Consider the following 15,881-nt stretch of genomic DNA (forward strand, 5'->3'; position numbering starts at 1 on the left):
ACCTACAAAGATAGTAATGGCATTAAGAGCAGGATGGTTAATGACATATATGTGCCCAGTGATGGGCAGTTTGCTCCTGTGTGTTCCATAGCGTCAAAGCAGGAGGAAAGAGCTGTGTTGAACAGCGTGTGGCAGAGTGGGCCCTCTTGCTTTGTCTAACCTGTAGCTGTTCAGGAGGATCTACTCGATCGATTCATTCAATTCATGTAGAAAATGATTTTCAATGCAGACATTGTGGAAATGTCATTATAAAGATAACCTAAGAAATAGTGTATCCAACATAAGTGAAAATGGTAACATAGAACAGACTCTCAGGAACCAGAAAACAAGAGTTGATATAAATTTGCAGTGTCCTGGCCGGTGTGGCTCAGTGGCTGAGCAGTGACCCATGCAGCAAGAGGTTGCTGGTTCGATTCCCAGTCAGGACACCTACCCAGGTTGTGGGCCCGATCCCCAGTAGGGGGCATGCAGGAGGCGGCCAATCAATGTTCTTTCTCATCGATATTTCTCTTTCTCTCTCCTTCTTCCTCTCTCTAAAATCAATAAAGACATTTTTTTTTTAAGTGCTCATGGGATCTGTTTAAATCATTAAAAAATTATATATATACAATGAAGCTTTTGGGGTAATGCAATTAAACTATTTTGTGCCCATAGTCAAGAAATTAGTTTTCAAATGTTATCTTCTTTGGTCCTTGATAAAGTAGACACTAACTATATAACTTGTATAGAAGCAGAGTAACAATTTTAACAGTCACAGAGTAGAAAGTCAGCACCGGATCGGATGGGGCACCAGCTTTTCCACACACTTGGCCCAGGAAGCCAGGACAGATGTACACAGATGAGCTCAGCTGTGCTCACAGAGGAGACTGTTAACTGGTAATGCCAACACAGTGAGATTTGCAGTTTGAATTGACTTCTAATTCACTTTTCCGCCTTCTCTTCGAAGATCTTGGGAGGGTCGCCCTCGCCCCGCCCCCCATATGGCTAAAAAATAAGAAGAGTGTCTCATTTTGCTGCTGAATCTTCTACACTGATTTACTCATGGGTGGAATTCAATAATTATATACCCATTAAATCAGGAATAAATCACCCACGAGAAATGCCCAGGCCTGAGCACTGGATGCGTAGATTGTATCGATTCGCGTGTTAAAATAGAGCTCGGCTGCCAGCACTTCGCAGGGGAAGTTCTAGACCAGCAAGGCGACCGAATCCTGCAGGGCTGGACATGGCTACAGCTCCGGGTCTCACAGGGTAGCCTCCGGCTATCCATGGCTGTTGAAATATGGCTACAGTGAGTAAGGAGCTGAATTTCCCATTTCATGTAAGTTACATTAATTTTAAATTAAGTAGACCCATGTGACTAGTGACTACTACATGGAACAGCATAGTTCTAGAGTCCTTCCAAGTGTAGGTACCTGGCATTCTCACCTAAGTGTATAAAAAGCCTTGGTGCTTTTTGCATAGATGAGTCTGCCCTTGGTCTGCAAGGGGCATGTTTTGGAGGTGTCCTCCTTGGGACAGGTCTCAAAGTCTCTACGCCCAAGAGCACTCCTAATAATTTCCTTGGCTTCCTGTGTAACTCACACTGTGAAATGTGCTGCCAGATGTTCTTCTCTGATCCCTGAGAACCTTAGAACTCACTCATCACAAGGGGAGATTCTTGTTGTAGGCTACCACAACAACACTGTCTGGGCAACGAGCTCTTCAGAGTAATAGTGCAGCTCTCTCCTATGAGCACAGAGACACACAGGTGTGTGACCGGTCCTCACACTGTGCCAGAAGCTGCTGGTGCTCATATCCATCAGACGTCACTTTAGTGCAACGACAGCATCTCAGAAGCTGGGTTAAGATGGGACTCCTGTTCAAGTATCCATGGAGCTGTGATCTCTGGAGACAGGCTGTGAAGGAAGGAAGGGGGAAAGCTACCAGGAAGTGTGGTCTCCGCTACTGTCCACTTTCCTTCAGATTCCAGAAGAAAATGCTGAACCACAGGTTGCACCATAAATATCAGTCATGCCTTGAGACCACTGGCTGAGGTAGGGACAGGAAGGTACCTTCCCAGGTGGGAAGGCTTCTGTTTGGCCAAAGGCAAGGCTCTGGAGGCGATGCAGACAGTTCTAGTTGTCCACCACCCCCCACAGCAGGGGATAAAGCCGCCCTGTAAAGGGGATCTGAATGGGATGCTGAGGGCGTCTCCCACAGAGCCGCTTCCAACCACAGCAGTCGTCTGGCCTGTCTGCCAAGGGCTTTCTCTTGTGCTGTGAGCACTGCCCTGCTCTCCAGCAGTCTTGAGCCCATGCCCGGCACCGCTGTTGCAGCCATGGATCCCCTGCTCTGGTGCAGCCCTAAGATGCAGCCTACCCTACAGGACTGGCTCACCCTTAGGAACGGCTGACTAGTTGATGAGCCATGGACTGGCTCTCTTTTATCCCTGTCTCATCTCCATTGCCTTCCCGTGACTTCTGGGGGTCAATTCCTGAATAAACTACTTACATTCAAAGTCATGTGTCATACTTGCCTTCTGGGAATCCAAACAGTCTCACACAGAGAGCCACCCCCACCCATGTTCTTGAGTCAGCCTTAATTATGATTAATTATGGTCTAAGTCAGATGCAGGCATGTTGCTCCCTTACGCGAATTTCCTCTTATGAGCGCCTTTGTCCTTTCCTGCACACAGGCCTCACGTAGGGCCATCCATTGTCCTATCAGCTTTATCTCTTTGGAAACTCACAGGCCATTGAGTCAAGTTCCTATTTCCCTTCCCCTCAGGAGGCTCATTAGTCCTAAATAAGTTTGCAGAATGACTGTCGGAACCCTGGCAGGACAGAGTGCAATGCCCAGGTCCTGCTGCACCTGCCTAGTAGCACAAGCATGCCAGCCAGGCACTTCCCAGACCCAGAATTCCTGCCCAGCCACAGGCCCTCTTACAAACGGGTGGTAATCACACTCACTCGAGTAGAAGTGCAAGGAGGCGTCTGAGCATTGCAAGTGGGCTTGTGAATGTTATTACTCTTCCCCATACTGTGTGACGTTAAATATTTATGGGGACCCTCTCATTAACATCACTAGGTAGTTTGTGCCTGAAAAATTTCAAACTTTGCTTACAGAGGCACCGGCTGTTTAATAATTAAAGATGTGGCTTGTAATTCAACCCAACATCCCTACCACTTGTGAGAAGGTGCTGGCAGCTTTTAGGGCTCTGTGTACATCTGGGGGAGCACACACCTGTTCCCTATAGTGTCTGTTTGGGGGTTTTCAAAAATGGCCAGGCTGTGTACTTCGAACAGATTAGATGTGAAAATGTTATTTGTGACTCTCAGCTCCTGTTGGACTTGTACTAAATGAACTGTGTTTGAGTGATAGTTGTGAAATATTGCTTAGCAGAGACCTGCTTGTAATTCGCTCTGTGCCCATTTCCAGTGTGTGAGTTCAATCAATTTGCATTTCCCTTTCTGAGTTAGATGTGGAAATGAGTATAGAAAAGGAATTTCTGTGTTTTAGACAGTTATTTTGTTTCATGCTTATTGGTGGCCCTGGCTTGTGACGTTGGAATAAGCATTGCCGTGGAGAGGGCTGGACAGAGAACTGAGTATCAGGAGACCTGGGTCTCTTGACTTTAAACAGTCCTTAGAATTCTCCATATGACTCATTTTCTGCTGCATTAAGACACTGGTTTCTGATGAAAAGTTGAGGCAGGAACGAGCAATGAGAAGACCTGGGTTGGAGACCAGACTCTCTGGGCAGCCTGGATGAGCCCATTTGTCCTTCATGGGGCTGGATTCTTGGGTGCATGGAAATCAAACATATTATTACTGATGGCTATGAGGATCGAGTGAGATAGTAAACAAAGTTTGAAATGTGGACTGTGGTTCCAGTGGGAATTGCAAACAGGGGGGAGACAAAGAGGAGGAAGGTGGTCTGTCCTCGCTGTTCAGAGACTGTGCCAATGAGTAGTCAGGAGCTTGGGCTCCTGGGTCCTGGTTTTTGTGTTTGAATCCCCTACTCTGTACTTACTAGATATGTGGTCTTAGCAACTGAGGTCATTCTGGCTTCAGTTTCCCCACCTGTGAAATAAGGATAATAATAATACCTAGCATGAAGAGCTGCTGTGGTGATAAATAAGTTGATGCTGGCCAAGTGTGTAGGGTAGTGCTGAGATCTGAGCACAGACTGTTAGCTAGTGGTGTGCAGGAATGGACTCTCCAAGGGCATGAGGGAGGGAGATGGTGAGAAGGAGCCAAGGGTTAATTTGGAGTGAAAAAAACTGTCCACACAAGAGGAAACATGAGTATTTCTGAATCCCCTAATCTTCAGATCCCTTTGGCAATTGTAATTCTGACTGTAAGTATCCATCCATGTTGGGTTTGGGGGATTGGGCATAAAACTGAAGCTGAGTGTCCATCTTTAGAACCAGAAGCAATATCATATCATTATTTTTTGTTTGTTTTACAAACATGGGAAACAGTATGTTGTATTTAATTAATTTGGACGTGTGTGTGTGTGTGTGTGTGTGTGTGTGTGTGTATTTAAATACTTGTCAGTCAAACATTAGAACTGAATCCTCAGCAAATATATTTGAAGAAACAGTGACAGAAAACATTTCTAACTTGGTGAAAGAAGAAGGCATTCAAGTTCAAGAAGCACAGAGAGCCCCAAGTAAGAAGAACCCAAACTGGCCCACACCAAGACACATAATAATTAAAATGCCAAAAATTAAAGACAAACAGAGAATCATAAAGGCAGTAAGAGATAAGCAACTGGTTACCTACAAAGGAAACCCCATAAACTCTCAGCTGACTTCTCAACAGAAACACTACAGGCCAGGAAGGAGTGGCATGAAGTAATCAAGGTCATGAAAAACAAGGACCTGAATCCAAGACTACTGTACCCAGCAAGGCTATCAATCAAAATAGAAGGTCAAATAAAGAGCTTCCTAGACAAAACAAAAGGCTAAGGAAATATGTTAACACCAAATCAGCACTGCAAGTTATGCTAAAAGGACTGCTCTAATTAGTAGAAGAAACCGGAAAAAAATAGAACCACACTAAACAAAAATGGCAATAAATAAGTACATATCAATTATCACCTTAAATGTGAATAGTTTGAATGCTCCTATATAAAGACACAGAGTAGCTGACTGGATAAGAAAGCATGACTCACATATATGTTGTTTACAAGAGACCTACCTCACGCCCTGGCCGGTTTGGCTCAGTGGGTAGAGCGTCCACCTGTGGTCCGGAGAGACCCGGGTTCGGTTCCCGCTAAGGGCATGTACCTCGGTTGCAGTTTGTCCCCGGCCCTGGTTGGTTGTGCGGGTGGCAGCCACTCAATGTGTCCCTTTCACATCGATGTTTCCCTCTCTCTCTCTTCCTCTCTCTCCCCTCCCACTCTGTCTGTACAAAAAATGGAAAAATGTCCTCTGATGAGGATTTAAAAAAAAAAAAAAAAAAAAAAGACCCACCTCACAACAAAAGACTCGCATAGGTTAAAAGTGAAGGGATGGAAAAAAATATTTTAAGCAAACAAACAGCAAAAAAAGCTGGGGTAGCAATACTCATATCTGATAAAGTAGATTTGAAAAAGAAGGCCATAACTAGAGACAAAGGCCACTACATAATATTGAAAGGATCTATCCAACAGGAAGACATAACCTTGGTAAACATCTATGCACCCAATTTAGGAGCACCAACATATATTAAAAATCTTTTGGAGAACTTCAAAGGAGAAATCAACAGCAATACAATCATAGCAGGGGACTTCAAGACCCCGCTGACATCACTGGAGAGATCTTATAGACAAAAAATTAACAAAGAAACACAGACTCTAAATAAAGCACTAGATCAAATGGATTTAACAGATATCTACAGAGAATTACACCGCAAAACTAGAGAATTCACATTCTTCAAAAGTGCACATGGGACATTCTCAAAGATAGACCACATGTTAGGCCACAAACTAACTCTCTACAAGTTCAAGAAGACTGAAATCATATCAAGCATCTTCTCAGATCACAATGACATGAAACTAGAAATCAATTGCAACAAGAACATGCAAAGACATTTAAAAACATGGAGGCTAAATAGCATGTTATTGAACAATGAGTGGGATACCATGGAGATCAAGGAAGAAATTAAAAACTTCCTAGAAACCAATGAAAATGAACACACATCAACATAAAATCTATGGGATGCAGTAAAAGCAGTTCTGAGAGGGAAGTTCATAGCACTACAGGCCTATCTCAAGAAGCAAGACCATTTTCTAATAGCCTTTCTAACCTCACAACTTACATAACTAGAAAGCAAACAAAAATGAAACCCCATAGCTAGTAGAAGAAAAGAAATAGTAAAGATCAGAGCAGAAATAAATGACATAGATACCAAAAAAACAATTCAAAGGATCAATGAAACAAAGAGCAGTTTCTTTGAAAAGGTAAACAAGATTGATGGACCCTTATCTAGACTCACCAAGAAACAAAGAAAGAGAACCCGAATACACAAAATCAGAAATAAAAGAGGAGAAATAATAACTGACACCACAGAAATACAAAGAATTGTTAACAGATATTATGAACAATTATACGGCAACAAATTCGACAACCTAAGCAAAATGGACATATTTGTAGAAACACATAATCTCCCAAAACTGAACTGGCAGAGATAGAGAACTTGAACAGACCAATAACATCAAAAGAAATTGAAGATGTAATCAAGACTCTCCCAGCAAACAAAAGCCCAGGCCTGGATGACTCCACGGGGGAATTTTACCAAACATTCAAAGAAGAACTAATACCCATTCTCCTCAAACTATTTCAAAAAATTCAAAAAAAAGGAAGACTTCCAAACTTGTTTTATGAGGGCAGCAAAATTTCAATTCCAAAACCAGAAAAAGCCACTACAAAGAAAGAAAACTACAGACCACTATCCCTGATGAACATAGATGCCAAAATTCTAAACTAAATACTAGCAAATCAAATCCAGCGATACATCAAAAAATTATTCACCATGACCAAGTGGGATTCATTCCAGAGATGCAAAAATGGTACAATATTCACAAATCAACAAATGTGATACACCACATAAACAAAATGAAAAATAAAATCATATGATCACATCAATAGACGCTGAAAAAGCATTAGACAAAACACAGCACCCATTTCTGATAAAAACCCTCAGCAATGTGGAAATAGAGAGATCATATCTTGACATAATAAAGGCCATATATGAAAGACCTACATCCAGCAAAAATGAAAAGCATTTCCCTTAAGAACAGGAACAAGACAAGGAGACCCACTTTTGCCACTCTTATTTAATATAGTACTTGGAAGTCTTAGCCACAGCAATCAGACTGGAAGAAAAAGAAAAGGGATCCAAATTGAAAAGGAGGAAGTGAAACTGTCATTATTCACAGATGACATGATACTATATGTAGAAGACCTCAAAGATTCCATCAAAAATTTACTAGACTTAATAAAGAAATTGGGCAAAGTAGCAGGATACAAAATTAACGTCAATAAATCAAAGGCATTCTTATATACCAATGATGAACTCACAGAAAGAGAAACTAAAAAAAAAAAATCCCATTTACCATTGTGGCAAAAAAACATAAAATAAAATAAGATACCTAGGAATAAACTTAGCCAAAGAAATAAAGGACCTATTTGCAGAAAACCACAGGTCATTGATAAAAGAAATAGAGGAAGATATAAAAAAGTGGAAGCACATACCTTGTTCATGGATTAGAAGAATTAACATCATTAAAATGTCCATATTTCCCAAAGCAATCTATAGATTCAATGCAATCCCCATCAAAATACCAAAAACAAACTTCACAGAATTAGAACAAATATTTCACAAGTTCATATGGAACCAAAAAAGACCTCGAATAGCCACAGCAATCTTGAAAAAGAAGAACAAAGTTGAAGGGATCACATTACCAAATTTCAGGTTATACTACAAAGCCACTGTAATGAAAACAGCCTGGTACTGGCACAAGAACAGGCATATAGACCAGTGGAACAGAACAGAGAACCCAGAAAGGGACTCAAGGCAATATGCTCAATATTTGACAAAGGTGACAAGAGCATACAGTGGAGTAAAGACAGTCTCTTTAATAAATGGTGTTGGGAAAATTGAACAGCTACATGCAAAAAAATAAAATGAGACCATCAACTTACATAATACACAAGAATAAACTCAAAATGGATAAAAGACTTAAATGTGACTCATGAATCCATAAAAATCTTACAAAAACTATAGGCAACAAAATTTCAGACATCATATGCAGCAGAATATTCAGATACATCACCTAAGGCAACAGAAACAAAGAAGGAAATGATCACATGGCACTACATCAAATTCAAAAGCTTCTGCACAGCAAAAGACACAATCATCAAAATGGAAAGGCAGCCCACTGTATGGGAGAGCATAATTGCCAATGATATATCAGATAAGGGGTTAATTTCCAATATATATAGAGTGCTCATGCAACTCAACAAAAGGAAGACAAAGAACCCAATTAAAAAATGGGCAGAGGAAATAAATAGATACCTCTCCAAACAGCTATAAGTGGCTAAGAGACATATGAAGAAATGTTCAACATCACTAATCATCAGAGAGATGCAAATTAAAACAACAATGAGGTATCACCTCACACCTGTCAGAATGGCCGCCATCATCAAAGAACAAGTGTTGTTGAGGGTGTGGAGAAAAGGGGACTCCAGTATCCTATTGGTGGCAATGCAGACTGGTGCAGCCACTATGGAAAACAATATGGTGTTACCTCAGAAAATTAAAAATTGAACTTCCATTTGACCCAGTGATCCCACTTCTAGGAATATACCCTAAGAAGCCTGAAACACCAATTAGAAAGAATATATGTACCCCCATGTTCATAGCAGCACTATTTACGATAGCTAAGATCTGGAAACAGCCCAAATGTCCATCAGTAGGTGAGTGGATGAAAAAGCTGTGGTTCATATACACAGTGGAGTACTATGCAGCTGTAAGAAAGAAAGATCTCTTATCCTTTGAGATGACACGGAGGGACCTGGAAAGTATTATCTTAAGCAACACAAGCCAAACAGAGAAAGACAAGTATCATATGATCCCACGTATTTGTGGAATATAATGAACATAACAGTCTGAGGAATGGGGTAGTCCCAGAGACGTGGAAGTGGGGTACAGACTGACAATCCCTAGAAGAGAGGGTTGTGGGGGAGAGATAAACCATAGAACTTATATGCATGTATGCATGAACAATGGACATGGACAACAAAGCTGGAGACAGGGCGGGGAGGGAGAGGGAGGGGAGAATCTGTGAGGGAAAAAGGAGAAACATCTGTAACAAAAATAAATGAATAAATTAACTAATAAGAAAAATAAAAATAAATAAATAAACTCAATATCTAAGAATTAAAAAAATAAAACTGAAACCTAAGAAGCTATCTCATCTTGTGTTTCCCAAACCACTTGGCATATCATGAGTAGCTTTCTAAAAATACAGATTTTCAGGTTAGGCCCCTGAATAAGTTATCAAGGGCCAGGGCCAGGCATTTGCGAGTGTGGTCTTCACAAGCTCTCTAGGTGTTTCCGATGGTTTAGCACCTTTGAGAATCTCTCGTATCATCTAACCTCTGGAGTACAGCTGGAACCAGGTCTCCTGGTTTTCAGTGCACCATCTCCTCTTCCCATTTTTTCCCAAAGTCCAATAATGTAATGTGAAGAGCATGGTGCTTGGGGTCTGCTAGCTATGCACTAGATAATGCCTCCAAATCACTCAGTGTCCCATGTTTCAGGACTATTGAAACGCTCTAGACGCTGCAAAAATCTAAGGGGAGGTTACTTTTCTTTTAAAATTAAAATGGTTCTTTACATTTCCATTAAATTCCTCTGAGTTTAAACACAGGATTTATGGGAATTGCAGTTAATAGTAACTGATACCACAGCCACTGATGCCACAGCCACAGTTACAGCGGGCACCGTCCTTGTTAACACCTTTAACTTGCCAAACACAGGTATCTGTGTATGTTACACCTTCAATCTAGAGAATAATTCAGAAGCAGAAAGCTAGCCTGGCTATGGTGTGTCTTTAGAGAAAATGCAAACAGTATCTTCGGGTTACTCTCATCATTTGTGAAAACACATTTATTGTTCTGAAGAAGGAACACAATATTTGCCATAGCAACCATGGCGACCCTGGGTGTTGGTCCTATTAGCTGTGGCACAGAGAGCACCTCAAACAGTAGGGGAGGAGTCCTTGGCACTTGTCACCTAGAGAGAGTCCCTCCAATTAAAAGCTGAGGCAGAGGCTCCGGGCTTGGATAATCCTTGATGTGTTAATGAATGCTAGCAGCAACAATTCCTTGGCTTAATTTCAGGGGGATTAAGAAACTAAGGTTTGTACTGTGGGCAAAAGGGAGCTGAGATTTTTTTCCGTTGGACAAATTTGAAGAAATGTTTGTTTAGGCATCAATTCTCCCCCTTTTTGTTGGTTTGTTTTGGTCCATCTTTTGTGATATACTTTCAAGGTGGTGTGGCGAATTCCTTGTCATTTTTTGTTGTTTGTTTCTATGTTTCATCCTCAACATAAGTTTTATCATTCATGCCTATAAGAAGAATAATTAGAATAAGTGAAGGGAAAACTCTGAGGCATAACTAGGGAGCCTAGTTGTGGATTATTGGGGGTAAAAGAGAAACAGTTAAAGTTTGAGGAGTCTCACAAACGGGCATGAGCCCTATATCGTTCCACCAGCTGTGAAACGGATACATGTACTCTGTGCAGTAAACCATGTAAATACGACTAATGAGATCTCAGTGTATCAAAGAACGACATGCTGATGATAGAAAGCAGGCCCCATGCAACAGGCAGAAGAGCCGTGGCCAAGAAGTCTTCGCCCCTCCGAAGAATGCACCGTGCAGATGTGTCTCTATCATGTTTTAACATTGTGGCGATGGTGTGGTTTACACACCTTTGCTTCCTGTCACTTAAGAAGAAAGGGCCTCTTGAAGTGGAAAGGCAAAGTGGAAGCAAAGAGCAGGTTCAGGGTAATTTTAGATTTCTTGCAAATGTAAAACCTTCTCCTCCCTAAGCCAGGTTTGAGAGGTGGGGTGTGGGCCGGAGACCGGGTACCTGCAGAGGAAGGCAGAGCTGAGTAACGAAATGTGCTTGCGGATCTGGCTCCTCGAAGGCCTCCCCTTACCTTTACTCACCAGTCATCTTCTGGGTTCTCAGAACCCCCTCTTTTCCGTCTGTCACATAGCAGGCTCAAATAGCTGTGCTCGAATCCTGAGTGCAGGTGCTCCAGACGTGCTGCACCTCAGGCTCCTCCCCTGCGTTGCGGGGATTATGTGTTTGCTTCGCAGGGTGTGTCTGTGCATTAAGAGGCTTCCCCGCAGCGTCGAAGATCCCAGCCTGCGAGCAAAGGCTCGCGCTCAATGGCTCTTTAGTTCATACTCCAGGTATTAGAGGTCAGGGCAGGTGTCCAGGGCTGATGCTGGAACCCGGGATCCCTGCCATCACCGAGGACCGTTGTCAGTGGCACTCATCAGAGGTGGGGGGAACGCAGATGGGAGAGGGGCCCGCTGGCCTGCACGGGCACACCTTTCTTCCACTCATAGTGTTCTTTCTTTTTTAAAACTTCTTACCCCAGGATATGATTTTGTTGCATTTAGAGAGAGAGGAAGGGGGAGAGAGAAAGAAAAGCATCAATATGTGAGAGAAACATCGATCAGCTGCCTGTCATTCAGGCCCTGACCAGGGATCGAATCTGCATCCTTTTCGGTGCATGGGACAACACTCCAACCAGTTGAGCAACCGGCCAAGGCTCCACTCACACTTTTTTCAGAGAGGACGTGTCCCTGTGGCCAGATCTCTAATAGCAGGAGAGCTGGAACGTGCAATTGAACCTCGTGCACTGCAGTCCTGCCAGCGCAGAGATGGGCACCCGTGAATGTCAGCAATGTGTGCCCTGTGCTCACGCCCTCCCTGCAAACCGCTGAAGGAAACAGTCCACGGTGGTGCTGAGCACACTCTTCCTATTTCCTTTCTTGCATTTGAGTCTTTTCAGGAAGTGAAAATACGTCATCAAACCAAAGCTCCATAGCACCAGCTATTCATTGAGAGAACACGGACGCTTACTTGCACTGCAGGCCTATGGCCAGCGTGGGTTCCGCCTCATGCCCTCCATCTCTTTGTCTACATATCCACAATCGGAGGATGAGAGGCTCTCTCTGCAGAGGGAGCTGGGGCTCAGAGGCTCTGTTACCAAGGAGAACCCCAATAGGTTCCTCCAAAGATAGCAAGAAAGTAGACTGTGGCATCACTAAAATGATTTTCAGTGACATAGTACTCATTGCTAATCCTCTTTAAATAAAAGTAAATGAGCTCCTGGAGAAATGCCCTGAGCATCCCTGCCCCCCTCCCCTGTGCCATTGGGCATCGTGCAGGGCCATCTCAGGGCTCACAAGTTTTATAAACTCTGGGGTCAGCACAAATGAATGTTACTTTATTTATTCCCATTGAAATAAGGACAGAAAAGTTAAACAAAGTCTTCCAACTAAGCAAGAGCTAATATTGATCTGCAAACATCCAGTGTGTCAAATATCAAAATTCTGGGGTCCAAAGACTTTAGTTCCATGTGAGGATGTCCCTGTGTGCCAGTACCCGAGTCCCGTGCAGGTCCAGGCAGGTGGCACGCTCTCACTTCTCTCTGAGGTGTGCTCATGCCCTTCCCGTGACCCTGGCTGACCTCTGCAAAGTGTCCCTGTCCTTATCCTGCCTCGTCTACCTGGGAAGCAGCTCCACACTCACTGTCCTTCGTCGTCTTGGTCACCTGTGACTCAGTCAGTCTTCTGTGCTCCTCCCGAACCTGTGTCTACCTCTCGAGATACCGCCTTACACACTCCCTTACACTATCCTTCGCACGACTCTTTCCTCAGCACCCAGCATGCTTCTGGTGCTCAATTCACATCGGGTGGATGGAGGAGCATGAGCCTCTCCAAGGCACAGTCTGTGACCTTGCATCTCTGCACCCACCGCAGAACCCTGCTCTCCACAAAGAACACATTTGGAAAGCGATACGCACAGAGAAGAGAGACAGGGATGAAAGAATAAAAGGAAAAAAGGAAGGAGGGAAGAAGGGAGGGACGGAGGGAAGAAGGGAGGGATGGAGGGAAGAAGGGAGGGACGGAGGGAGGGACGGAGGGAAGGGAAGGAGGGAAGGAGGCAGGGCAGGGAGGAAGGGAAGGGAAGGGAGGAAGGAAGGAAGAGAGCGAGGGAGGGAGGGAGGAAGGCGATGTCAGTGAGGCAGAGGATATAGATGTTAAAGGTGAAGGGTGTACAGAGAATCCCACTGCACCTGGAAGGGAAACTGTAAAGGGAGGAGAGAAGGGATCGTGGAGGAGGTGGCATCTGAGATGCACCTCACTCCAGGAAAGGCCGTTAGCTGGTGGGGAGGCTGGCAGCTGGGCCAGGAAGGAGGCAGAGGATCAGGCACAGAGCCGGGCATGGGGGTGGCGCCTGGTGGCACTGTGCCGTGTCTCTGGGGATGAACGCGCGGCTGTCGGAAATGTCACCACAGCTCTGTGATCCTCTCCAGGCACCGGCGGGTGGTCCCCAGAAGACTCCGATGCTCGGCAGTGGCTCCAGATGGACCTGGGGAGCAGAGTGGAGGTCACAGCGGTGGCCACGCAGGGAAGATACGGGAGCTCCGACTGGGTGACAAGCTACAGCCTCATGTTCAGTGACACAGGACACAACTGGAAGCAGCACCAACGAGAAGACAGCGTCTGGGTAGGACCTTTTCTCCTCGATGACTAAACGGAGCGGTGGGAATGGTGACAGGGACCTTGTCCGTCGTTCTTCTGCGGCCGGAGTGCGGGTTCAGCATGACGCTGTTGAGCGCGCTCGGACGTAATTAGGCTGCATACAAGGCCCGTCCCAGCGTGGCTCCAGGCCTGGGGAAATTCAGGTGTCCGCAGCAAAACTCTCAGTGTTCCTGCCTTTCTGGGAACGTGGGTAATTCACTGACAGAGCCTCGTGTCTTTTACCTATAAAAACAGAAATGCATCATCGGAATGTGATTGTTGTTGAGGATGTGACCTGTGACCGTGGTGTCGCTGGTCCCAAGTGGTGGTTTGTGAATCTGGGGATGGAAACCTGCAGTCTCTTGTGACGTTAGAGTCCCTGCACCCCACGGCCTTTATCCAAGATCAGAAACCAAGTGACGAGGTTCAAAATCCAAACAAACAAACAAAACATTTTAAATTTAAAATTATTCTGCCTTTGTAAACAATCTTCAGCTTGTGGTGGAGAAGAGGCCCACACTCTGGGCTTCGCCAGGCAGGCCCCCACCCAGGAGGTGAGGACAGGGGCAGAGGCAGAGCCTGGGGCGGCGGCGCCCCGGTTTATGTCAGTTTATGTCACTTTGGTTTAAAACACCACCAAATGGCCGGCCGCTGTGGCTCAGTGGTTGAGCGTCGACCCTGCACCAAGAGGTCGCTGGTTCGATTCCTGGTCAGGACACATGCCCAGGTCGTGGGCCTGAGCCCCAGTGGGGGGCGTGCAGGAGGCGGCCAGTTGATGTTCTCTCTCATCGATGTTTCTCTCTCTCTCCCCTTCTCCCTTCCTCTCTCTCCAAAATCAATTAAAAATAAAAATAAAATATCACCAAATGTGTATTTTTTCCTACATATACATAAAAGCGAAGATTTGGAAACTGATGGCATCATCTTTCCTTTTCAGACTCTGCCTAGTTCTTCCCCTGGCAACTGTGCCAAGCGTGGGTTCCTATCGCTGTGGTTTTGCCCGTCGTCTTTCCCTGCTGCCCCTCCACAGGCAGGGAATCTGCTCTTTATTCTTTGTCACTTCTTGATTGCCCACCCGTCACTATTTCTAATTGAAAAATAATGGTAAATTAAGGATTAAGATTAGTTATGGCAGACTGGATTTGCGAATAGTGGCATCGTCTTTATTTTCAGTCACTGGTGACATTAGGTTTTAGTACTCAGACAGAAATTTTCCTTGGTTTCGAAAATAAACTTTTGGAAATAATCTACTGTTTTCCCAGTTGGGAAGGCCTCATACATTTTGACAGCTTTTTGTTTTGTTTTGTTGTGGGTTTGAAGTAAGAATTAAGGACGCCTTCTGCTTTAAGGAACGGTTGCACGGGCTCACGCTGGCTGTAGGGGTACAAGCGGCTGCAGGACTGTTCATTTTCTTTGGTGTTTTCAGTCATGACCAGTTGGTTTTCCAGAGTGAATTGAGTTTTCTGATATATTTATCTAAATTTTTTTTTAAAACCAAGAGTTTCATATGCTTCAGACCCAAACTGCCTGCATTCAGCCCGTCCTCCGATGGAGCGGCGGTTCAAGGGCTCACAGTTCCTGGGGTTCCTGAGTCTTTCCCGGAGACGGGCGCTCTCTGCCCCTGGGGGTCTGTGTCTCTAGATGACTTCGAGCACTTTGCGCACAGGCCCGTCTTAGCGGTGCTCGCAGCCTCCGTGCTTATTGCTGCTGGACACACAGCAAGAACTGAGTTTTGGTTGGTGGTTTAAAGTCCTGAAGCATTGCTAGGACTTCTAGAATGGGAGGGTAGGGGACTATCTGCACCCCACCCTCAAAACAGCCTTCAGCCTTCACCTTTCTGAGGGGACCAACGGTGCAGGGTGGGCAGGGAAGAAAAGGAGGGGTCCCTGGGCGGTTTGGCTCAGCAGTTAGAGTGTCGGCTTGCAGTCCAGAGAGACCCGGGTTCGGTTCCGCTAAGGGCACGTACCTCGGTTGCAGTTTGTCCCCGGCCCTGGTTGGGTCGTGTGGGTGGCAGCCACTCGATGTGTCCCTACCACGTCGATGTTTCTCTCTCTCTCTCTCTCTCTCTCTCTCTCTCTC

At 44.8% G+C, this 15,881-nt stretch overlaps 1 protein-coding gene across 2 annotated transcripts in view; it reads left to right on the top strand.

Annotated features, from left to right (window-relative positions):
- Window positions 1–15,881, top strand: part of CNTNAP5 (contactin associated protein family member 5) — an 883,849-nt gene that overhangs the window by 190,074 nt on the left and 677,894 nt on the right. For both annotated transcript variants that reach the window (XM_036254192.1, XM_036254193.1), the window contains exon 3: window positions 13,595–13,788. In XM_036254192.1, coding sequence (XP_036110085.1) covers window positions 13,595–13,788 — 194 coding nt within the window. The remainder of the gene's footprint in view (window positions 1–13,594; window positions 13,789–15,881) is intronic.

The sequence above is a fragment of the Molossus molossus genome, unplaced genomic scaffold, assembly GCF_014108415.1.
Source record: "Molossus molossus isolate mMolMol1 unplaced genomic scaffold, mMolMol1.p scaffold_m16_p_11, whole genome shotgun sequence".
Lineage (NCBI taxonomy): Eukaryota > Metazoa > Chordata > Mammalia > Chiroptera > Molossidae > Molossus > Molossus molossus.